The 25,535-nt window shown below is 44.9% G+C and overlaps 1 protein-coding gene across 1 annotated transcript; it reads right to left on the bottom strand.

Moving 5' to 3' along the window:
* LOC124798688 (probable cytochrome P450 6a13) lies at positions 1 to 24,256 on the bottom strand. Its single transcript, XM_047262193.1, has 8 exons — positions 24,168 to 24,256; positions 13,852 to 14,132; positions 11,350 to 11,588; positions 8,913 to 9,175; positions 8,636 to 8,829; positions 4,327 to 4,548; positions 2,835 to 3,086; positions 1 to 178 (listed from the first exon to the last, which is right to left on the bottom strand). Exons 2-8 carry the CDS (start codon positions 14,069 to 14,071, stop codon positions 12 to 14), a joined length of 1,557 nt encoding a protein of 518 aa, XP_047118149.1. The 5' UTR covers positions 14,072 to 14,132; positions 24,168 to 24,256; the 3' UTR covers positions 1 to 11.
* Positions 24,257 to 25,535: the final 1,279 nt, after the last annotated feature.

Raw genomic sequence — 25,535 nt, 5'->3', positions numbered from 1 at the left:
GCTGAACTAGGCTACGTCCTGTTACTCAGTCGAAGTTGTATGCCACTAATGGGCATCATGACGAAGGAGAAAGGATTGAACTCCATGGGCACCACAGTTTGGTCACAGCGCTGCACCTCATACTTGGACATCAGATAGGCCAGTCCGATCTTGGTCTGCAGCAAGCCCAGCCGCATGCCTGAAACACCCAATCACCAGTTCAGTTTATAAAAGTCAGTGCAACACTGTTGTAAATGTAAAGTGTGTTTCATTGGACTTCATTCGTAAATATCAATGGCACAAGTACCTGAGGTCGTGTCATAAAGCACGACCAGGCAGTTTCGAATGACGACAGATAATTGTGCAGGCAACACCACATTATAAATGAAGTCATTTGTAGATATTATAAGGAGAATGGAAATGGGTTTAAATATAAGGAGCAGCCAAATGAAAACACGACGGATGTAAAAAGGTAAATAAACTCTTTATTGGTTGGTTGGTTGATTGATTTGGGGGAGGGGACCAAACAGCCGTGTCATTGGACCCACAGGACTATGGAAGGAGGGGGAAGGAAGTCGGCAGTGCCCTTTCAAAGGAACCATCCAGAAATTTGCCTGAAGCGATTTAGGGAAATTACGGGAAACCTAATTCAGGATGACTGGACACTGGTTTGAACCGTCGTCCTCCCGAATGTGAGTCCAGTGTGAAACTGTTTATTATTTAAAAAGTAATTGCCGCAAACATTTAATACATCTTGCCCACTGCAAAACAAGACAATCTGCGCCTTCATGGAAAAATGTTTCCGGTTGCCTACAGAACCGTGATTGTACCCAGATATGCACCTCTTCATCAGAAGCAAATTGTCGACCATGAACGTCTTTCTTCTTCAGGCCCACATGTGCCAAGACTGTTTCGAGTGCGCTGCAGAAGTTTCGCTGGGAAGTCCGTACACATCGTCCATACAGTCCCGATCGCTTCCTACGCGATTTTCGTACTTCTGTAGCTCTGAAGGAAGGTAGTCGTGGCCGTCGGTTTGCCTCGGAGGAAGAGTTGCACGTCTGGGTACTATCGTGTTTCCGAAGGCCACCACAAAAATTTTCCATGAAGGCGTAGATCGTCTTGTTTTGCAGTGGGCAAGATGTATTAACTGTTTGCGGCAATTACTTTTGAAATGTCTCACAGTGGGATAAATGTACCTAAAACGGTTATGGCGATTACTTTCGAAATAATAAACAGCTAACATTTTTTTCCATCCATCCCGTATTCATTTGACTGTCCTTTATACGGATAATGCCACGGAGGCTTAGCTCCTGCTGAGAAACTTGAGTAACTGTGCAGAAAGAAAAACTATAAACAGTTTTAGTATCAAATCCCAATTTCTGAACCATTCACGTGGAAATGAGGGAGAAGTGCTCTATATTTCTTCTTTACGTTAATAATATTCTCCATGTCAGAATTTATTCAGTTACTCTAGCGGAAAAAAAAGTCGCGGGCAAAATTCCAAATTTAATGTAATACAATATTTTTCTACCTCTACAAAGTGCATCACTTTGATACGATAACCAAGAATTTTACAACTACGACTTTTTTGTAGCTTCACAGTACTCCCTTCTATTTACAGGTGGATTGTTTTTGGCTGTTAGTGCTTGATTACATTCCTACAGTATGGACTTGATGAAATGGTGATATGCTTCACCAAAGTTCTAGAATACCACTTCTAAACATAGTCAGAAAGAATACACTGAGATGACAAAAGTCATGGTACACCTCTTAATTTCATGTCGGACCTCGTTTTGCTCGACGCCGTGCAGAAGCTCGACGTTGCATGGACTGAACAAGTCGTTGAAAGTCCCCTGCAGAAATACTGAGCCATTCTGCCCCTGTAGCCGTCCATAATTGCAAAAGTGCCTCTGGTGCAGGATTTATCGGACGAACTGACCTCCAGATTACTCCAATAAATTTTCGGTGGGATTCGTGTCGGGTGCTATGTGTGGCCAAATCGTTTGCTGCAACTGTCCTGAATATTCTTCAAACCAGTCGCGAATAATTGTGACCCGGTGGCATGGCAGACTGCCACCCTCAAAAATTACGTCGTTGTTTGGGAACATGACGTCCATGAATTGATGCAAATTGTCTCCAAGTAGCGGAAGATCCAGAGGACCCAGTCCATTCCACATCAACACAGCCCTCACAATTATGGAGACATCATCAGCTTACCTTACTGCCAACTTAGAGCCATGGCTTCGTGGGGTCTGTGCATCACTCGAACCTTAAACTGAAGCTGAAATCTGGACTCATCTGACAAGGCCACGGTTTTGCAGTCGTCTAGGGTCTATGCGATTTGGGTACGAGCCCAGCATAGGCATTCGTGTCGGTCGTCTGCTCCCAAAGACCATTAACGACAAATTTCTGCATTGTCTTAACGGACACTTTCTGTGTACGTCCAACATTCATTTCTGCTATTATTTCAAGCACTATTGCTTTTCTGTTAGCACTGACAACGACGCTGCTCTCGATCGTTAAGTGAAGGCCGTCGACTACTGCGTTGTCCGTGGTGAGAGGTAATGCCCGAAATTTGATACTCTCAGTACATTCTTGACACTATGAATCGCGGAATACTGAATCCCCTAAAAATTTCCGAAATGGAATGTGCACTGCATCTAGCTGCAACTACCATTCCGCGTTCAAAATCTGTTAATTCCCGACGCGCGGTCATAGTCACGCCAGAAACCTTTTCACGTGAATCTCCTGAATAAAACTGACAGCTCCGCCACATGCGCAATATTACAGCCATCTGTATCTCGTGACTTCTGTCAACTCAGTGTATATACCGATACGACAGTGTTCCGACTTACCTATGCAGTTTCGTGGTCCTTCTCCGAAGGGAAGGTATACGTAGGGATGCCTCTCTGCCTTCTCTTCCTCAGAGAACCTCTCAGGATTGAAGCGTTGGGGTTCTGGGAAATACTGGGGATCGTTGTGAAGACCGTAGACCGGGACGAAAACAGTCGCTCCCTCTTCAAGCTCAGGCCCGTCATCGGGGAACTTGTAGCGGCGCGTGCACTTCCGTGCCAGAATCGCTCCCGGTGGATACATTCTCAGCGTTTCTGTAAGATAACAGGCGTATAACTGGTTAACAATCATGTTTTGTTTCGCCAGCACGAGTGGCTGGCATTGTCAAAGCTTCACCCTCCATTGCCGGTGGTGAATGTCAGTAAAAATCATTAGATGAACGTCGGCCGAAGAACCCGAGACAGAAGCCAATAGGCAGTTTGTCAACAAGTGGCCACGAAAGCTTTAACAAGTTTGAATCATGTTTTGATTTATTATGCTACCTGCGGGTAATAACTGACTAGCGCCCAAGAGAAACTCTAGTATGCATGAAACTTAACATTGACTACTAACTACATCAGCAACGCACAGGACATATGGTCATGACGCCGGCCGCGGTGGCCGTGCAGTTCTGGCGCTGCAGTCCGAAACCGCGGGACTGCTACGGTCGCAGGTTCGAAGAAGGACTCAGTTGGTCGGACATATTCTGAGGCATCAAGGGGTCACCAGTTTTATACTGGAGGGCAACGCGGAACGTAAAAATCGTAGATGGAGACCAAGAGATGAATACACTAAACAGATTCAGAAGGATGTAGGTTGCAGTAGGTACGGGGAGATGATGAAGCTTGCACAGGATAGAGTAGCATGGAGAACTGCAACAAACCAGTCTCTGGACTGAAGACCACAACAACAACATGTTACAGTAGTTAGTGACTTAGTGTAGTACTACTGAATGGGTAAATTGCAATGAAAATATTTAGCCTCTGCCAGACATACCAGCACAAAAATCAGATGTGCTCTGATTGCAATTAGCACATCCGAACTAACACGGAGTTATGATTCTTAACTTTTCACTCAAGGAAGGCACATGTTCCTATATATTATGTAGGACGATGATAAGCTGATGACTATGTAAATAGACAGGAGTGTCAACTTTCAGTTCACGCAATGAACAGTACAGAACGAATACAGATGCATAGATTACGTTAGTATGACTGCATGAAACTACGAACAAAGACTAATGGCAGCATAATGCATTAGTCCTACACAGATTGTATAAGAGCTACAAGAAATAGTGTGCTAAGTATAGGCATACCTCTAGGAGGAAGAGCACGGTAGACACAATACCAAACTTTCTTTAAATCAGGGGTGTGACAAAGTGACTCGTTGCAACATCGCACATGAGTTTCTTTCCACTATATCTCAGACAAAGCTCTCTCGTGGAAGTACCGATTCAAAAATTTTTTCGTGAGCCAAAATACACAACATGGAATCAATAGAATTTCAGAGCCTCACCTGATACTACTTTGTCGAGGTACGACATCTCGGCAATGGCCTCGTACGTCAGCTGTCCGTTGTTCTTCTGCATCGTGGCGTCCACCTCCTCCTGCAGCCTCTTCTGCACGTCCGGGTTGAGGGCCAGCTCGTACAGTGCGAAGCTCATCGTCGTCGACGACGTCTCGAAGCCCGCCAGGAAGAACACGAAAGCCTGCGCGGCCACCTCATCCAGGGACAACTCTGTAAGCGAGAGAAAGTGCACCCTTAGCACAGTCCCATGTAACCAAAGTTAGTCTGCTAGTCATACTGCAAATTCTGCAGGACATTATGTTTGCTTTTCCCGTTACTAGGTTAGAACTCACTCCCCTCTGTACTGAGCAAGTGAAAGATTGTGATTCTGCATGTGAAACGAGTGAAGTTCTTTAAGAGTATGTTAGACAACGGGAAGAGAACATCAAAGATTAGGGCACATACGTAATTGTGGAAAGAATCAACAACATCAAGAGCAGAAACTTACGTAGACGGAAAATAATGTGTACTTGGGAGTAATGATTGAAACGAGAACTTAGCTTTCACCAGTCAGACTTTATTACATTTTCCGTTCGCGTTTAAGAGGTTGAAGCCTCCACCATCAGGTGAATTCATGTGAATTAATGCTGTAATAATGTGTTGCGTTTACAACTTCGGAGGAACTTGTGGCAGTCCCCAGTGGTCACAGACTCGTTTTCCTCTCGTGTATGTGATACTGCATGTGATGCAGCACGACGAAAACAGCAGGTTGTAACCACTGGAAACAGTAACACAAGTTGCCCCATCGTCATATACACAACATATTCGCTTCGTATAAGCGGCACTCAAAAAGGTTTCTTGCGAAGGTCGTACAATCCAGAATCGGCATGATAGTTAGGCAAAATCGCGGTGAGTACTGAGGCAGTCATCCCAGCTACACATTAGGTTTTTTTTCCTTTATTGAATTTCGATTCAACGCTTAGTACGCTGCTCTTCAGCCTACAGAATTTTTAAAACATAAGTAGATAAGAAACAATAAAAGCAGGCGATAAAACGGTGACTTAAATTGTAAAACGGCGGAAAATTGTGGAAAGTTAAAACATAAAACAAAGGGTGGGCGATGCTAATAAAATACACAGGTAGCAGACAGATAAAACAGTAGACAGAAAATTAAAAAAACACGGCGACAGTCTGGTTTCTGTTCGCGAGAGATATAAAAATCACACCCAGCGACAGTATGATGTCCGTTCGCATCATTTCGGAAAAGACGCGCAACACTTAACAATCACTGGAAACACTGCACTAAAAAGTCGGCACGAAGATAACACACCACAGCCAAGGGCAGATGGGGGGTGACCCGGACAGATGAGGGGAAAAAAGAGGGGAGGAGTGGAAAAACGAAAGGGGAGGGAACGGACAGAGGGAGAGGACTCATAAGGGGGAGGGGGGGCGCAGGGCAGGCGCGAGAGGGAATGGGGAAAGGCAGAGGAGGGAAATGCAAAAGGACTCGGGGGTGAGAAGGGAAGCAGAGAGAGGCTAGGCAGGGAAAAAACAGAGTGGAAGGGGGGGAGAGGGAGCACAGAAAAACGACAGAGGATGGGAGGGAGAGGTGAGGATCAGAGTTGATAGGAGGGATAAATGAAGGGAGAGATGGTATCAACCGGGAGGGGTAGTTGATGGAAGCCACCTTGAGAAAGGAGATGAAGTGTGTAGAGATGGAGGGTAGGGTGGACACAACAGTGAAGGCATGGTAGAGGGCAGGGGTTGGAGAGGAGAGGAGCAACCAGGGGATGAGGGGTATCAAGGCAGTGGGAGTTGTAGAGTGTGTGGATATATTCGAGGAATAAGAGCAGATGAGGGAAAGGAATCAGGTCGTAGAGGATCTGAGTGGGGGACAGGAGGCGTATACGGAAGGTGAGGTGGGGTACATGGTGCACAAGGGGGGGTGGATATCCAGGCAGAACTGGCATAACAGAGGATGGGATGGATTAAGGATTTGTAGGTGTGGAGGATGGTAGAGGTGTTCAACCCCCCTGTCTGGCCAGAGAGGTATTTGAAGAGTCGGAGGTGGTTATGGGCTTTGGATTGGATAGAACGGTGATGAGGGATCCAGGTGAGGTGATGGTCAATGGTGAGGCCAAGGTAGGTGAGGGTGGGGGAACACATCAGGTTGCAGATTGCAGATTTATGTTTGGTAAGACACTATGTCCTGCTACAGGAAGAAGTAGGAAAGCGCCTGTAGCAGATCTTCGTCCCACAATAATCGTCGACCCTTGAAGGTTCTTTTTAGGGCACTGAGGGTTGATAATCACGTTGGGAGAGATCAGGACTAGGGGCGGTAGCTCTAGTGTCTCCCACTTGTCCGTAACAGATGAGACCGACCTCCCAGAATGACTTCTGTCATGTGGCGAACTGCGACCAGCACGGAACTTGGCGCATCATTCCACATCGGCGGTTTTCGAAAGACATGCTGCCCCATACACATTTTTCTTTCTTCGATGCATGTGTACCAATGTTTTTACTTCAGCAGCCAAGAAAGGAATAACAGCATGTTGGTCCTATTTGGAAGCATTTGGTAATAAAGTTGCCATAGTTTAAATTCCCGCATTTATCGCATGCATGTGGAAAAGACAAAAGTCTCCGCACTAATCCCTTGCCTACATGTCGGCGCTTTTACACCCACACTGGAGTCGCACAACGTTGCATGGCCTGCAGCAACCCCCCGAAACGGTTGGTTTGTTGACTTGGGAGAAGGGACCAAACAGCGAAGTCATCGATCCAGTTGTATTAGCGAAGGGACTCGGCAGTGCCCTTGCAAAGGAACCATCCCGGCATTTGCCTGAGGCGATATAGAGAAATCACAGAAAACCTAAATGCGGGTAGCCGGACGCGGGTTTGAAACGGCGTCCTTCCGAATGCGACTCCAGTGTGATGACCACTGCGCCACCTCATTTTGATCGCCTTTTATATTATCCACACATATCCACATGATGATGGAGAATTAATCCCCGGAAACGAGTAGTAGAAATAAAATAAAAGGTGACTGCTAAGAGTAAACCTGTTACTTCAGTCCTTATGTATACCAGTCACGGTAAAACCAAATCTGAATTGTACCCATTTAAAGCTAATCTGCAGGTAAGTTATTCAGTTTTCTTCGAGCAATATGGTGCAGCGAGTGCAGGTAGTTCACTTTTCTGGAGGAATCGTAACCGGTTTTCTTCATTTCAGATCTAACTATGTTAGGTAAGGTCAATGTTTGGTTGGTTACTTATATCCGGCTATGCAAGTGCCCTGTCTCTGGCTACTTCTGCGGCACATGAACGTCGATTGTTAACATCCTATCCTCTCTTCTGAAGGACGAAATGAGTCACCATCGGAGAACTATATACCCTAGTTATAAGTTCTCTTGAATGGAACATTAAAGTAAGTGTCCTAAAAGATATCCACTGAAACTGGAGAAATCGCCAAGCAAACTTTAGAAACAACCGAATCATAGTCGACATTACATATGATAAAAAGAAACATGGAATAGAACAGAGACTTTGGTTTAAAATTTTTAAAAAAACATTTACCTAACGGGAAAGTACTGCTTTAGCGGCACCGAAAAAAAGGGTGCCTGAGACATGTAAAAGATGAAGCCCGAGGTTCGTCCATTTCGCCCAGTACCACATGTGAATAGAGATTAGAAGACATTAGATATATTGGTTAACTCTGAAAACAGGGCCAGCAGGAGTGGCCGTGCGGTTCTAGGCGCTACAGTCTGGAACCGAGCGACCGCTACGGTCGCAGGTTCGAATCCTGCCTCGGGAATGGATGTGTGTGATGTCCTTAGGTTAGTCAGGTTTAATTAGTTGTAAGTTCTATGCGACTGATGACCTCAGATGTTAAGTCCCATAGTGCTCAGAGCCATTCTGAAAACAGGGCAGAAGAGCGTTGAGTATCGTAACAAAACATAATAATTTGACAAGCAATTGAATGTCAAATTAAAATGCTTGCAGTGTTGACGATCTGGCTGAGTAGACGTAATAAATATTCCCTCTCGTTCCAAACATTCCGATAGCGTGGTCTAATTACCCTCATCATGGTTGAGGAATTTGTTCACTAATGAGAATGAGAAAAATGGTGTACAGTAGACGCAATCCTTAAACGGAAACTTTGCTACAAGATAAAATGTACTTTCTCACGTAATAATCTACACAGGTAAACCAAGAAGTCAAGGATTTGTCAACAGTTACTTCAGAAATATGTTTCCTGATTAGTTATTGCCCTTGTTCAGTGTCACACCACACATCAATTACGTTGAGGTGCCCTGACTTACTCCAGTTGTCGACGTCCTTGGCGCCGTCCTTGATTGCCTTCGCCTTTTCGTCATCGATGAAGCCCTTGTTCTTCAGCTGTACCAGCAGGTGCATGAAGTCGTTTCGCGTTACGTTGTACTTCTCTCTGTACTCCACTGTCTCTCTGACCATGTTTCGGAAGAATGCGGATACTTCTTCCGTTCCGGCTCCAACTCTGTGGGCAATACTGAGAGTTACACAGACGAAATACAGAATTTGCTGTGGAGTAACGGCTGACAGAATGGGAAGATCCTTCACCTGAGTGCCCTGGCGATAGTCGGAACGAAGGCGTGCATGAACCGGGCGATCCTGAACTTGAGAGAGGGTTCGAACGCCTTGCGCCCCCACTGTCGGAACTCGGCCTCCGGATTCCTCTGGCAGTTGCACTCCACGCCGAAGGCGACGGACGCGATGATGTCCGTGGCATACCTGGCGGACACCTCCCGCATCTCCACCATCTCTCCACGGCTCGCTGGATCTCCTAGCACCTCCACCATCTCACGGCCGCAGTCTTGCATCGTCTAGAGAGATAATCACAGAATCAACAAGCTGAGTATTAAAGATAAGGCGCAAAGTATAGTTCCCCGCAATAAGGAATGACAGCGTGTGAAATATATAACGAAACAAAGGCAAGTGTAAATAATGGTGCACCTGTACGAAACTATACGACATTAGCATGTTGTTGGGACGGCAGAGAATACTTTTCCACATAAACTGCACCAGCATTAACTCAAGAGATAGAAGAGATTTAGGAAGATCATTGTTGTTGTTGTGGTCTTCAGTCCAGAGACTGTTTTGATGCAGCTCTCCATGCTACTCTATCCTGTGCGAGCTTATTCATCTCCCAGTACTTACTGCAACCTACATCCTTCTGAATCTGTTTAGTGTATTCACCCCTAGCCGACCGGAGTGGCCTTTGCGGTTCTAGGCGCTACAGTCTGGAACCGCGAGACCGCTACGGTCGCAGGTTCGAATCCTGCCTCGGGCACGGATGTTTGTGATGTCCTTAGGTTAGTTAGGTCTAAGTAGTTCTAAGTTCTAGGGGACTGATGACCTCAGAAGTTGAGTCCCATAATGCTCAGAGCCATTTGAACCATTTATTCACCCCTTGGTCTCCCTCTACGATTTTTACCCTCCACGCTGCCCTCCAATACTAAATTGGTGATCCCTTGATGTCTGAGAATATGCCGTACCAACCGATCCCTTCTTCTAGTCAAGTTGTGCCACAAATTTCTCTTCTCTCCAATTCTATTCAGCACTTCCTCATTAGTTACGTGATCTACCCATCTAATCTTCAGCATTCTTCTATAGCACCACATTTCGAAAGCTTCTGTTCTCTTCTTGTCTAAACTATTTATTGTCCACGTTTCACTTCCATATACTGCTACATTCCATACAAATACTTTCAGAAACGACTTCCTGACACTTAAATCTATATTCGATGTTAACAACTTTCTCTTCTTCAGAAACGCTTTCCTTGCTATTGCCAGTCTACATTTTATATCTTCTCTACTTCGACCATCATCAGTTATTTTGCTCCCCAAATAGCAAAACTCATTTACTGAACCATTCGAGCAGTCACAGAATGGGATTGTATGCAATAGTGTTAATGGATGATGATATTGATTATGATGAGTATTTCAGGAAAGTTTTTGTTAAAAGGCCGATACTGTCTCTTAGACGAGAACAGTCTTCCCTGCTTTAGCCAGATTTTCGATCTCTACTGAATGTTCCGATGCAAGTGAAAGAAGTGGTCATTAGGCTCCAGCCGATAGGACGAATGAAGAGCTGAAGTCTTACTCAGTCGCATCCTGGGTACAGTATTCATCTCTCATTTCGTTGTCTTCTATGGTAATCTGTATTTGCAGCTTCCGTTTAGTATTCCAAGATATTTCTCCCCCAGTTCACCACCTGTAGAAATAATAATAATACAGGAAGCGGAATGTGATCTTTTCGTACACTCGGAATGCGCTCGATTACACCCCCAAAAGGTTCCTGTCACTGATGTTTGCCAATATTGGCGTATAAAACCGAATATAGTAATTCCTATTACTGTATTTTCTGCCATTTCAAGTAGCTTGCTCTTCTAGCCCGAATTCAATGATCAGGATATGCACATGATATAGTATCTTAGTTGAAACATTTGCAGACTTACCGTCCAAGTCATAATCTGCACTGGATACTCCGATATTTATCGCTCTCTACAAAACCTCGGCATGCATTCGGTGAGTGGCTGATACCATTTCTTATACGTAGCGTTTGTGTTTCCAGATCGTCAGAAAGTACATCACTGCTGCGATGTCGAAGACCACAAGAAACGCCAGATCCCTTATGGCAACGAAGTGCCATCTGACGTCCAGTGGTATGGTATGTACCGTATAGAAAACGAAAGTGTTATCATTAGTGAGCCTTTCTTCTGGATCCAGAGTTTTTCACTACAATTAATTCGTACCACCATTTGCAGTGATTTTACTCACAAGAAGGTACATTACACCACTGGATCTTTGCTGCAATTCTACCAATGTCTCTTGACGTTGACTAGTATCAGGTTTTATAAGGTTGGATGACGCAACAAGACGTGTGCATGTCAGTTTTGTGTGAACTTTCCGTGATTCTAACGCGAGGACTGACGATTAGTTGTTGTTGGGAATACGCGTAAGGTGTACGTTATATACAGTGATCAGCAACTACTGACCTGACACATCATTTTCAGCTTTCCCGATGTAAACGTGGGCGTCATCTTGGCCCGCATCCTCTTCCATTTGGCGCCATTCATGAAGAACAAGTTGTGATTTAGCGGTTCTTGTTCGTTGTGGGGGACTCCTCTGTCGCGGAACGAATCGAAGTCCTTGACCAGCAGCAGCCGGATAAAGTCCGGATCTCTCAGGACCAGTGTTGGTACACCGAACTGGTACATTCCCACGTACCTCTCACCTGCAGAACAGGAAAAACAGGTTAGTTAATATCGCACCTACAGAAACAGGCAATCTGCACCTACGATACATGTGTAATGTAAAGAAGGGATTAAAAATGTACCGCGCAGAATACAGATTGGAAAATTTCAAGCTGTTCTAACAGATCCTACATTATCTCTGACTACTTTCGCAACTCTGTCAGTGGAGGCTATGTTCCACCTGTATATGCTATTGCGTCTCTGTCACTGCAATTTGAAAATAATGGGGTAACCATCATCACTTTCAATTGGAAAGATACAGAGCCTGTAAATCTCATCGTCGTTTATGTTCCCCCCGATCAGCGAAATTATATTACAGTAGATATACATTTTGCTCCTATAGATGCACGCCGAGTAGAAATTCCAGAATGTAGAACATGCCAGGAAACACAAACAGCTAATAAATATTTACAGAGAAAAACATTCACTAATATCCCTAGTGAAATTCTCCTTATGGAGTTGAAATAAGTCAAAAAATCCTAAATATTATTTCACTTAGAATATAATAACGAACTTGTCACAAAACATGTAAATGTATATGATCATTCTTAGGCTATTGGGATTTGTATCAACGAACAGAAAAATAATTTTGTAACACTTATTTACAATGGTCGTTTACTGCACTGAATTTGTACGGAAGTTAGATTCTACGCAGTACTCGACTTATTTGATATTATTAGTAACATATACACGTCATTCGGTTCTGCTAAAAAGTTCATCATTGGACTAGAAGGAGTTGGTCAACAGTAAATCCTGTAGGCTCCTGTTAAACCAAACTTTATCAACAATTAAACTTCTTATGGCTACTCGTAAGTTATTGAAAATGTGTGATTCTGAATAATGGGCACCTTTCTGGACCAAATTAACAGACTGTAACTCTTTGTAGAGATTGTTCTTATTTACTGTAGCGAAAGTTAGTACCCCAGTTTCCCTAAACAGGCCCCCGCAATACTATCTTGAGTTCACAGCACAAAAATTCTTATCACACGTTTTTTGTGTTGTAAAGCTTTACCATCACCTGATGAGTTACCGCAAAAAATAACCACGCAAGACATCATAGAGTGACAGTAAGCAAAGTATGCTAGGTTTCTTATTTTTATTCACTTACGTCTGACAATGTTCAAACTGAAAATAGAGATTTGTTTATGCGTTTCCGCGGTTGTCTAATATTCTCCTCCAGTTGAAATTATTATCGAGCTGTAATCCCAAGAATTTAACACTGTTGCCATATTTTAGCCATATACCGCCGGGAAACATCTTACAAGTTCTCAATTGCATGTGATGTGCCGGCCTGAGTGGCCGAGCGGTTCTAGGTGCTACAGTCTGGAAACGCGCGACCGCAACGGTCGGAGGTTCGAATCCTGCCTCGGGCATGGATGTGTGTGTGTTGTCCTTAGGTTAGTTAGGTTTAAGTAGTTCTACGTTCTAGGGGACTGATGACCTCAGCAGTTAAGCCCCATAGTGCTCAGAGCCATTTGAACCATTTGAACCATGCGTTGTCTTTTCAAAGTTTAATGACAAATAACCGGCTAGAAAAAATTATTTAACTCCGTGAAAATTTCATTAACCAATATTTCTAAGACTATACTTGATTTTCTGCATATCACAATGTTTGTACTCGTATCATTCCCAAATGAAACAAACTTCGCATTTCATAAGGTTAGTGATCAAACGTCATTGATATACACAACAAAAAGTAAGGGTCCTAATATAGAAGCTTCTGGGATGCCACACGTTACTAAATCCCAGGTGAATGATAGCTTAATACAGGTCTCTTTCCTATTGACACCCTTTAGCTGTAGCCAAAGATGTAGACTTTGAAGCACTTAGCAGCATTTTCTGTTGCACCGTAATATTCTAATTTACTTAGGAGGATAAAGTGATTTATACAGTCAAATAACTTTTTCAAATCAAAAAGCATGACAGTACCCGGTTCGGTATACGACAGCCAATCTGATTTATTTCGTATTGGTAGGCAGCTGCCTGTCAAAAACACGTGGTTGTTTAGATTGTGTGGAGCTATCACATTTGTCGTTATTTTCGCCCCTGAAAATTTAGTAAGTTAACCAAGCTGTGTACACCACTCGTCCTCCACTATGAGTGTCGACAAGGCGTTCGGTCTCGCCAATACAATCAGAATTAAGCTGGTAGAATCATGGTTAGTGAAGCTTACCTACTGCGTGTTCAGTGAGACACAAGTAACCCCTTACTTTGTACTTGTGGTGAGTGTAGAGCGGGCCTCACCTTTGAACTGGTTGTAGATGTCCCGTACTACGAATTCGAGGCGGGTCTGCCCCAGGAAGCTCCGCCTGAGGTTCCCGAACGGGATCTGCGGCTCCGCCTGCGGTACGCCCCGCCTGCTCCAGTACGTGAAGCGGCGCGAAAACCAAGCGTAGGCTGCGCCCACTGCCACCAGCAGCACGGCCAGTAGGTCGTTCAGCCAACAGCCCAGCAGCGGCTCCATGCTGACGGCGATGCACAGCAGCCAATCCACCTGCTAGCTCTCACTGGAAGCGGCCAACGTGCTGCAATAAAAGGCACCCGCAATGAAGGTAACTGAGAAAGGATAATTATGGGCAAAGAGCTGCATTTTACTGTCCTGCGCACTGTCAAAACTTGTGAGGAAATATAATCCGAAATAAATATAGATAAACAGTTAATTTTATGGATCCTTCTTTGAACACGTCCTGTATGTGTACATGCTTCTAGTATTGTCTAGAAAAGCATATTACACTACACTACTGGCCATTAAAATTGTTACACCAAGAAGAAATGCAGATGATAAACGGGTATTCATTGGACAAATATATTATACTAGAACTGACATATGATTACGTTTTCACGCAATTTGGGTGCTTAGATCCTGAGAAAACAGTACCAAGAACAAACACCTCTGGCCGTAATAACGGCCTTCATACGCCTGGGTATTGAGTCAAACAGAGCTTGGATGGCGTGTACAGGTACAGCTGCCCATGCAGCTTCAACACGATGCCATAGTTCATCAAGAGTAGTGACTGGCGTATTGTGACGAGCCAGTTGCTCGGCCACCATTGACCAGACGTTTTCAATTGGTGAGAGATCTGGAGAATGTGCTGCCCAGGGCAGCAGTCGAACATTTTCTGCATCCAGAATGGCCCGTACAGGACCTGCAACATCCGGTCGTGCATTATCCTGCTGAAATGTAGGGTTTCGCAGGGATCGAATGAAGGGTAGAGCCACGGATCGTAACACAAATTAAATGTAACGTCCACTGTTCAAAGTGCCGTCAATGCGAACAAGAGGTGACAGAGACGTGTAACCAATGGCACCCCATACCATCACATCGGGTGATACGCCGGGAGATGACGAATACACGCTTCCAATATGCGTTCACCGCGATGTCGCCAAACACTGATGCGACCCTCTTGATGCTGTAAACAGAACTTGGATTCATCAGAAAAAATGATGTTTTGCCATTCGTACACCCAGGTTCGTCGTTGAGTACACCATCGCAGGCGCTCCTGTCTGTGATGCAGCGTCAAGTGTAACCGCAGCCATGGTCTCCGAGCTGATAGTCCATGCTGCTGCAAACGTCGTCGAACTGTTCGTGCAGATGGTTGTAGTCTTGCAAACGTCCCCATCTGTTGACTCAGGGATCGAGACGTGGCTGCACGATCCGTTACAGCTATGCGGATAAGATGCCTGTCATCTCGACTGCTAGTGATACGAGGCCGTTCCACGGCGTTCCGTATTACCCTCCTGAACCCACCGATTCCATACTCTGCTATCAGTCATTGGATCTCGACCAACGCGAGCAGCAATGTCGCGATACGATAAACCGTAATCGCGATAGACTACAATCCGACCTTTATCAAAGTCGGAAACGTGATGGTACGCGTTTCTCCTCCTTACACGAGGCATCACAACGTTTCCCCAGGTAACGCCAGTCAATTGCTGTTAGCGTATGAGAAGTCGGTTGGAAACTTCCCTCATGTCAGCACGTTGTAGTTGTCGCCGCCGGCGCCAACCTTGTGTGAATGCTCTGAAAAGCTAATGATTTGCATATCACGGCATCTTCTTCCGTGTCGGTTAAATTTCGCGTCTGTAGCACGTCATCTTCCTGGTGTAGCAATTTTAATGACCAGTAGTGAATTATTATAAACTGCCATGGCTGACTGAATCATGTACGATGATTCGAGGTTACCGCTGGGATCAGTTGACTTGTTTGTCTTCGTAGAATGTCTTTGGTGGTATGGAGGAAACAAGAGAGTTCATTGAGAGAGTGAACACTCGTGGGCAAGCAACTCTGCGCGCGCAGGAGGAGTTTGCGAGCGTAACGGCTATCGAGAGGACATGCTTAGCTGAGGCTGCTGGGAGCGAAGGACCGTGCATGTATGAAGGAAGGCACATGCACAGACTTTCGCTAGTTCGGGGGGGGGGGGGGGGGGGGGGGGGGGAAGACGGCACTCCATGGTAGCCATCTTGTAAAGAATGATGATAGAGTCTCGCTCTTGGAACTTTTGGTCATTGAAAACGAGATGACTGATGATTTGATGTTGTCTAGAACCTCGATGAACTGTGTTGTGAAACTGATCTTCTAAGAGATGGAGAAATACGGACAACGCCATTAGCGAATAGATTTAGTTTGGTGGAAATAAGGCGCGAAGGACTTGTTCTGGTAGTGAGGTCTGAGAAGTGTGGTACGAGTATTACAAAGGCACGACCGGTCAAATGGGTGGGTAGATGCTAAGTAATTTTAAGGAAGGTTAGTCTGTACATGCTACTTTCAGAAAATGTTCTATTTTCTGTTATTGTAACATGTGTACAGCTGTATAGTATTCTGGAATTTTTCTTATTTAGGACGGTATGTTTTGGCCCAGTGTAGTAATTACTAGAAATAGTGGACAGCTCTCAGGTTATTGTGTCAGTAACTGTTCTTGGTAAATTGAATTTTGTGAGTTGCATTTCCTTTGGTTAACTAACTGTGAGTAATCGACCGAGAACTTAAGCTGGTCATTTTCTGTGCGAGCTTTGGTTAAATTATTTATTAATCACTCTCATAAATGCTTTTGGCAGACTAATTTAACTAGCGGAAATTTAATGGCAATTATCATCTGGAATTGTTAGTTTATAGATTATTGTAAAAGAACTGTCTTTTGGTATTGTCAAAAAAACGTTAGAATGTGTGTGAAAACTTATGGGACTTAACTGCTAAGGTCATCAGTTCCTAAGCTTACACACTAATTAACCTAAATTAACCTAACGACAAACACGCACACCCATGCCCGAGGGAGGGTTCGAACCTCCGCCGGGACCAGCCCCACAGTCCATGACTGCAGCGCCTGAGACCGCTCGGCTAATCCCGCACGGCTTGGTATTGTCTGACCTTTTTATAATTTGAACTTAAGAAATTGAAATACTATTTTGTTCAATGGAAGTTGCTTCAGAATATTGTTTTAATATTGTCGTTTAAATTTTTTTTTTGTATTTTCTTTGCATAAGCTTTTGTAAGTGAATGTTGGAAAACCAAACAAAAGGGTTTCACTGCTAGATGAAACTGAAAAACTAATTATTGTTGGATCTTAACTAAAGGAAGAGACTAACAACTGCCTTCACCAAAGTGAATTAAGTGGTAGGGCATGGTGTTGACTGTTCAGCCAATGTGTAAAAAAGGTTGTTGGGCTACTGAAAATCAGTAAACTTCTGTAGTAAGGACAGTTTGACCTTCAGTGTACAACCAGTCCACTCTACTTCCCCACTAAATCTGAGTCTTTGTAGATCTCTGACACTGAAACAATTTAAAATCCCAGAAAAATTATTGCAGCTTATGATAACGTCCACAGGAAATCCTGATTTTAGAGTCGTGGTATAAAAAAGTATATTACAAATGTTCTTTGCTATTTCTGGATTCAGACAGGGAGATGCTACTCCATCTTCGCTTTTCAACTTTGTAGAACACATCAACGCCTCTGGGAAAGAAACTGGAGCACAGCTTAAAAATATTGTCATTTGCAGATGAAACTGTAATCTTAGTAAAAATGTCTAACGAAACATTTCACTCAATGCAATGTTGTACAATAGTTTACTTTCTAGACGATTGCAAACTAATACAGATAAAACCAAGTACTTTGCCATCACATGGCAAGCTAACGCAACACATGCCTAAAACTGCCTTCACGAAAGGACGAAAAACTAAAACACTTTACTTACCTTGCAACCATGATAACTACAGGCAGTAGTATCAAATAAGACATATACATCTGAATACAGAAAGCAATTATGTGTTTCTTTCCAGTGTTGTTCATAATAAAAAGCAGTCTCACCAAAAACAAATTTAGAGATACACATTCAACGTGATTAAGCTGCCCATTCCGATTCATTTTATGTAACCTCCATTATGTCTGTTGTCAGGAACAGTAGCCACACGGACGACAGCCATGTCATCGATATAAGTGTCCTCAAAGAGATTTGGCCGAGTGTTAGCAAACGGCATTGTACTGAAAAAAATACAAGTGACGATTGGCCATGGGTTACACGATATTTTTTTTTTCTTTATTGTATTTCAATTCCCCAACGGGGCGGGCTGGCAGCAGCATATGCGCTGCTCTTCAGCCGAAAGACATAGAACAAAACAATAGAAGACATTTAAAAACAGCAAAGGAGAGAAGAAGGCGAACATAGATATAAAAAAGGGAGAACATCGTGGAAGGCAATAGACAAAAAACGCGGTGACTGTAAAATGGAGATAAAAAACTGTTTAAAAGTAGCACACACAAAAGGCCACACACTGCGACGATTAAAAGAACAAGGCACAGTATGACTGGAGCATAAAGGTGTTGACAGATGGCATAGCACACAACGTAACACTGATGGCGAACCTCAAGGCAGTACACAATTAAAATCACACCTCTTGACGCACACGAGAAACAGCACTAAACACAACACTGATGTGGCACACTGATGATGATCAATACAGAGGATCTGCCAGGTTCAAGGAGATGAGGGAGACCTGAAGAAGAGATGGGGGAGGGGAATGGGGGGTGCGCGGAAGAGGGCGTAGGGAGGGATGTGGGAAGGAGAGAGGCAAGTATGGGGTGCAGGGTCTCAGGGGAGGGGGGGATGGAGGAAAATCCGCTCTGGGAGAAGGAGGAAAGAGGAGAAGGGGGCCCTGGGGAGGGGGGGGGGGAACAAGGCCGGGTTATAGTTGGAAGGAAGGGTATATGTCACGGCGAAGTTCGTCATCCGGGAGGGGGAGGCGTTGGAAATTGCCCTGATGAAGGAGATGGAGGGTGTGGAGGTGGAGAGAGGGAGGGATACAGCGATAGAGGCGCGGCAATGGGCGGGGGGTGGAGAGGAAGGAGGAAACCAGACGGTGGGGGGATCAACCCTGCGAACAATGTAAAGGATGCGGAGATGTTGGAGGAACAAGAGGAGGTGGGGGAAGGGGATCAGTTCATACAGGGCCCATGTGGGGGAAGGAAGGCGGATACGGAAGGCAAGGCGGAGCGCGTGGCGTTCAAGGATTTGGAGGGCCTTGTAAAAGCAGGTGGGGGCGGAAATCCAGGCGACGCTGGCATAACAGAGGATAGGACGGATGAGGGATTTGTAGGTGTGGGGGATGATAGAAGAATGCAATCCCCATGTCTGGCCGGACAGGAGTTTCAGCAGGCGGAGGCGGGAATGGGCTTTCTGCTGGATGGTCAGGAAATGAGGGGTCCAGGTGAGGTGTCGGTCAAGGGTGAGGCCAAGGTATTTCAGGGTGGGGGTGAGTTGGATAGGACGACCATAAAGGGTGAGGTAGAAATCATGGAGGCGAAAGGAGCGAGTGGTGCGGCCTATGATGATTGCCTGGGTTTTGGAGGGGTTGAGACGGAGGAGCCACTGGTTACACCAAGTGGTGAACTGGTTAAGGTGGGTTTGGAGGGTACGTTGAGACCGTTGAAGGGTAGGATAGAGAGCCAGGAAGGCGGTGTCATCAGCATATTGGAGAAGGTGGACTGGTGGCGGTGGCTTGGGCATATCAGCTGTATACAAGAGATGAAGGAGAGGGGAGAGGACAGAACCCTGGGGGACGCCAGCCGTGGGATAAAAGATACGGGAGTTGGTGTTGTGGAGGGTGACATAGGAAGGACGGTGCGAGAGGAAGGAAGCGACCAGATGGACAAAATTGATAGGCAGGGCGTAGGTTTGGAGTTTAAAGAGGAGACCGGGATGCCATACACGGTCATAGGCATTTTGGAGGTCAAGGGAAACAAAAATGGCGGAGCGACGGGAGTTGAGCTGGAGGGACAGAAGGTGAACAAGGTTGAGGAGTTGGTCGTCAGCAGAGAAGGAGGGTCGGAAGCCACACTGGGTAAGGGGGAGGAGGTGGTGTTGAGCAAGGTGCCGATGGATACGGTGGGAGAGGATGGATTCAAAGACCTTACTGAAGACGGAGGTGAGGCAGATGGGACGATAGGAAGAGGTGGCAGAAGGGGGTTTGTTGGGTTTGAGGAATAGGAGGATGCGGGAGGTCTTCCACAGGTCAGGGTAGAAGCCAGTAGAGAGGATGACATTATAGAGATGGGCGAGGACAGTTAGGAAGGAATAGGGGCTTTCTCGAAGGTGACGGTAGGTGACACAGTCGTGACCAGGGGCCGTGTTGCGTTTGGACTGGAGGAGAAGTTTAATGTCTTGTGCTGTGATGGGAGTGTTGACGTCGGAGGGGGGCAACTGCCCCAAGTACTGGAGACTAGGAGCAAGTGGAGCGACTGAGGTATCAGCACGTTCCATGACGGTGGGGAAAAGAGAATAATCAAAGTGGGGATCATCGGGGATGGAGAAGACCTCGGAAAGGTGGGAAGCGAAGTGGTTGGCCTTACTGAGGTTGTCTGGAAGGGGGCGATCGTTATGGAGAAGGGGGTAGTGGGGAGCGGAAAGGGAACCAGTAAGACGATGGAAGGCGGACCAGTACTTGGAGGAGTTGATAGGGAGGGTGACATTGAGTCGTGTGCAGGTCTGGCGCCAGTCCCGGCGTTTTGTTGCTGTAATAAGGTTCCGTACGTACACGATATTTTTGGACCAAGATATATCTTACATCTGCCGTACTTATCCAGGTGTCTTCAATTTTTCTTCGTGTAATTATCGATGTAGTCATAAAGGCTTTGGATATCTCTGTAAGCTTATTCCACGCATCAGACATTATACAGGGTGGTCCATTGATCGTGATCGGCCCAAATATCTCACGAAATAAGCGTCAAACGAAAAAACTACAAAGAACGAAACTTGTCTAGCTTGAAAGGGGAAACCAGATGGCACTATTGTTGGCCCGCTAGATGGCGCTGCCATAGGTCAAACGTATATCAACTGAATTCTTTTTAAAAATAGGTACCCCCATTTTTTTTATTCGTGTAGTACATAAAGAAATATGAATGTTTTAGTTGGACCACTTTTTTCGCTTTGTGATAGATGGCGCTATAATAGTCACAAACATATGGCTCACAATTTTAGACGAACAATTGGTAACAGGTAGGTTTTTTAAATTAAAATACAGAACGTAGGTACGTTTGAACATTCTATTTCGGTTGTTCCAATGTTATACATGTACCTTTGTGAACATATCATTTCTGAGAACGCATGCTGTTACAGCGTGATTACCTGTAAATACCACATTAATGCAATAAATGCTCAAAATGATGTCCGTCAACCTCAATGCATTTGGCAATACGTGTAAGGACATTCCTGTCAACAGCGAGTAGTTCGCCTTCCGTAATGTTCACACATGCATTGACAATGCGCTGACGCATGTTGTCAGCCGTTGTCGGTGGATCACGATAGCAAATATCCTTCAACTTTCCCCACAGAAAGAAATCCGGAGACGTCAGATCCGGTGAACGTGCGTGCCATGGTATGGTGCTTCGACTACAAATCCACCTTTCACGAAATATGCTATTCAATACCGCTTCAACCGCACGCGAGCTATGTGCCGGACATCCATCATGTTGGAAGTACATCGCCATTCTGTCATGCAGTGAAACATCTTGTAGTAACATCGGTGGAACATTACGTAGGAAATCACCATATATTGCACCATTTAGATTGCCATCGATAAAATAGGAGCCAATTATCCTCCCTCCCATAATGCCGCACCATACATTAACCCGCCAAGGTCACTGATGTTCCACTTGTCGCAGCCATCGTGGATTTTCCGTTGCCCAATAGTGCATATTATGCCGGTTTACGTTACCGCGCCGGCCGGTGTGGCCGTGCGGTTCTAGGCGCTTCAGTCTGGAACCGCGTGATCACTACGGTCGCGGGTTCGAATCCTACTTCGGGCATGGATGTGTGTGATGTCCTTAGGTTAGTTAGGTTTAATTAGTTCTAAGTTCTAGGCGACTGATGACCTCAGAAGTTAAGTCGCATAGTGCTCAGAGCCATACCTTTCCGCTGTTGGTGAATGACGCTTCGTCGCTAAATAGAACGCGGGCAAACAGTCTATCAGTGGCAGGACTGTACACGACGTTCAAAGTCGTTGCCATGCAATTCTACGTGCATAGAAGTATGGTACGGGTGCAATCAATGTTGATGTAGCATTCTCAACACCGACGTTTTTGAGATTCCCGATTCTCGCGCAATTTGCCTGGTGCGGATTAGCCGCGACAGCAGCTAAAACACCTACTTGGCCATCATCATTTGTGGCAGGTCGTGGATGACGTTTCACATGTGGCTGAACACTTCCTGTTTCCTTAAATAACGTAACTATCCGGCGAACGGTCCGGACACTTGGATGATGTCGTGCAGGATACCGAGCAGCATACACAGCACACGTCCGTTGGGCATTTTGATCACAATAGTCACACATCAACACGATATCGACCTTTTCCGCAATTGGTAAACGGTCCATTTTAACACGGGTAATGTATCACGAAGCAAATACCGCCCGCACTGGCGGAATGTTACGTGATACAACGTACTTATACGTTTGTGACTATTGCAGCGTCATCTATCACAAAGCGAAAAAAGTGGCCCAACTAAAACATTCGTATTTGTTTACGTACTACACGAATATGTAATAAAAAATGGGGGGTTCCTATTTTAAAAAACGCAGTTGATATCCGTTTGACTTTCGGCAGCGCCATCTAGCGGACCAACCATAGCGCCATCTGGTTTACCCCTTCAAGCTAGACAAGTTTCGTTCTTTGTAGTTTTTCCGTTTGACGCTTATTTCGTGACATATTTGGCCCGGTCACTATGAATGCACCACCCTGTATAGCGGAAAACTGTTACTTCCACACTTCCCCATTTTGGCTTCTCCTATTTATGTCGTTATTTGCAATGGTGAAACACACGTTATAAGGCAACGTTTCTGAACGACTTACGAAACGTTAAGGAAGGACTGTAAACGGAGTAAACTTACAGAGACACCCAAAATCTGTATGAATATACCGCAAATTATACAATGAAAGAATGGAGACACTTAAATAAGTATCATAGCAGTAAGGTATGTCTTAGTCCAAAAATAATGTTAACTTGTAGCCAGTCCTCACTTGTATTTTTAAAAGATAATTCCATTCGATAACAGTCGCTCAGAGTTCTGGGAGGGAACGAACATCGATTACGTGGCTGTCGCCTATATGGACACCACCCCTGATACAGACGTAGTGCAGCGTGCCCAAAACGAATGGCAGAGGCAGCTGTATCTCCCTGTGTACAAAACTCTTATCGTAGTTGTATTATCGTTCACGTGTGGTATTTGGGCATTAACAAATCAGCATTGATTGAATTAAAAATCTTAGAAAGAGAAATCTTAGAAATGTATGTGGAAGAATCAGTGATAAAATACAGCAGAATGGAGAAAACTAACAGGCACAGAAATCTATGGTTTAATTGAAAGCTAAACATCTGAAATTGAAACTGCGGCATGTTTTTGTCTTGGACATTCACCTCGCAGTCAGAGAAAAAAAAATTGTCCATGTGCGTACAGAACATATTCTAGAACGAAGACCCATCGAAAGACCTAGACCATCTCTCTTTGATATCAGGGGGAGTATGAAAATCCTATTTGTGAGGAACAAGAAATTAAATGTTAATTAAGTAGGGCCTACTAATGTCAAACCACTGTGAAATCAAGAGCCATGGTTTGTGAAGTTTGTTGCAAACAATAACAAGACCTTTATTAGCTCGTAATGCCACTCATGTTACATCTAATATGGAATCGTCTAATATTTCACAAACACTTCAGAATACGATTGCATGACTTTCCAGAAGAGATACTCGCAGTTTGCATGAGGGTGGGCCTTACCTTCTAACTTATTTTATAAATAAATAAAGAGGAAAAATTATTATTTTTCTTCAAATGTTACATCGCATTGAAAAAAAATTATGGAAAGATGTGTAAAATAGTGTAACTGTAGTTATTGTTGCAGAAAATCCTTCGTTAAAACATTTTCTGCTATTGTTTTAACAATGAAATTTCAGTTTTAGCTCTGAAACGTCTAGATCAACAATACAAATACAAAAACAAACATACACAAATACAGTCGATAACGAAAGAAGGAGATAAAGATTACGACGGTTTCGGTACGGGGCTTCGGTCCACTTACTTTGCACGCAGTGAGTTTTCTCGGCGATATTGTCCTGAAATGCCAGTCAACAGAACGGTCCTGCTTGCTGCCTGTGTTTTCAGTCGTCGTCCAGTGAATACTGAGAACCGGCAGCGCGGCCGGCTGTTATATAGCGGATGTAGGTCACACAAAGCCGGTACCACCGTGAGTCGGCGTTTTGCGCCGATTTCCTGTTCCAAGCCAGTGGCGGACTTTAACCTCGGAGTTACCACAGCTATGAGTCACTGCTGTCATTTTGCGTGGACTCTGCAACTACTGCGTGAATTCTGAAGCACCTACAGGGTGTTTCAAAAATGACCGGTATATTTGAAACGGCAATAAAAACTAAACGAGCAGCGTTAGAAATACACCGTTTGTTGCAATATGCTTGGGACAACAGTACATTTTCAGGCAGACAAACTTTCGAAATTACAGTAGTTACAATTGTCAACAACAGATGGCGCTGCGGTCTGGGAAACTCTATAGTACGATATTTTCCACATATCCACCATGCGTAGCAATAATATGGCGTAGTCTCTGAATGAAATTACCCGAAACCTTTGACATCTTGTCTGGCGGAATGGCTTCACATGCAGATGAGATGTACTGCTTCAGCTGTTCAATTGTTTCTGGATTCTGGCGGTACACCTGGTCCTTCAAGTGTCCCCACAGAAAGAAGTCACAGGGGTTCATGTCTGGCGAATAGGGAGGCCAATCCACGCCGCCTCCTGTATGTTTCGGATAGACCAAAGCAATCACACGATCATCGAAATATTCATTCAAGAAATTAAAGACGTCGGCCGTGCGATGTGGCCGGGCACCATCTTGCATAAACCACGAGGTGTTCGCAGTGTCGTCTAAGGCAGTTTGTACCGCCACAAATTCACGAAGAATGTCCAGATAGCGTGATGCAGTAATCGTTTCGGATCTGAAAAATGGGCCAATGATTCCTTTGGAAGAAATGGCGGCCCAGACCAGTACTTTTTGAGGATGCAAGGACGATGGGACTGCAACATGGGGCTTTTCGGCTCCCCATATGCGCCAGTTCTGTTTATTGGCGAAGCCGTCCAGGTAAAAATAAGCTTCGTCAGTAAACCAAATGCTGCCCACATGCATATCGCCGTCATCAATCCTGTGCACTATATCGTTAGCGAATGTCTCTCGTGCAGCAATGGTAGCGGCGCTGAGGGGTTGCCGCGTTTGAATTTTGTATGGATAGAGGTGTAAACTCTGGCGCATGAGACGATACGTGGACGTTGGCGTCATTTGGACCGCAGCTGCAACACGGCGAACGGAAACCCGAGGCCGCTGTTGGATCAGCTGCTGCACTAGCTGCGCGTTGCCCTCTGTGGTTGCCGTACGCGGTTG

The sequence above is a fragment of the Schistocerca piceifrons genome, chromosome 5 (assembly GCF_021461385.2).
Source record: "Schistocerca piceifrons isolate TAMUIC-IGC-003096 chromosome 5, iqSchPice1.1, whole genome shotgun sequence".
Taxonomy (NCBI): domain Eukaryota; kingdom Metazoa; phylum Arthropoda; class Insecta; order Orthoptera; family Acrididae; genus Schistocerca; species Schistocerca piceifrons.
This window is presented reverse-complemented; position numbering and strand designations above follow the sequence as displayed.

Excerpts from the sequence above, each read along its gene's own strand:
- LOC124798688 (XM_047262193.1), bottom strand. The coding sequence starts at position 14,071 with ATGGAGCCGCTGCTGGGCTGTTGGCTGAACGACCTACTGGCCGTGCTG. Across the intron at positions 9,176-11,349 it reads AGCTGAAAATGATGTGTCAG|ACGATGCAAGACTGCGGCCG; the intron begins GTCAGTAGTTGC and ends TTATCTCTCTAG. Across the intron at positions 8,830-8,912 it reads ACTATCGCCAGGGCACTCAG|AGTTGGAGCCGGAACGGAAG; the intron begins GTGAAGGATCTT and ends TATTGCCCACAG.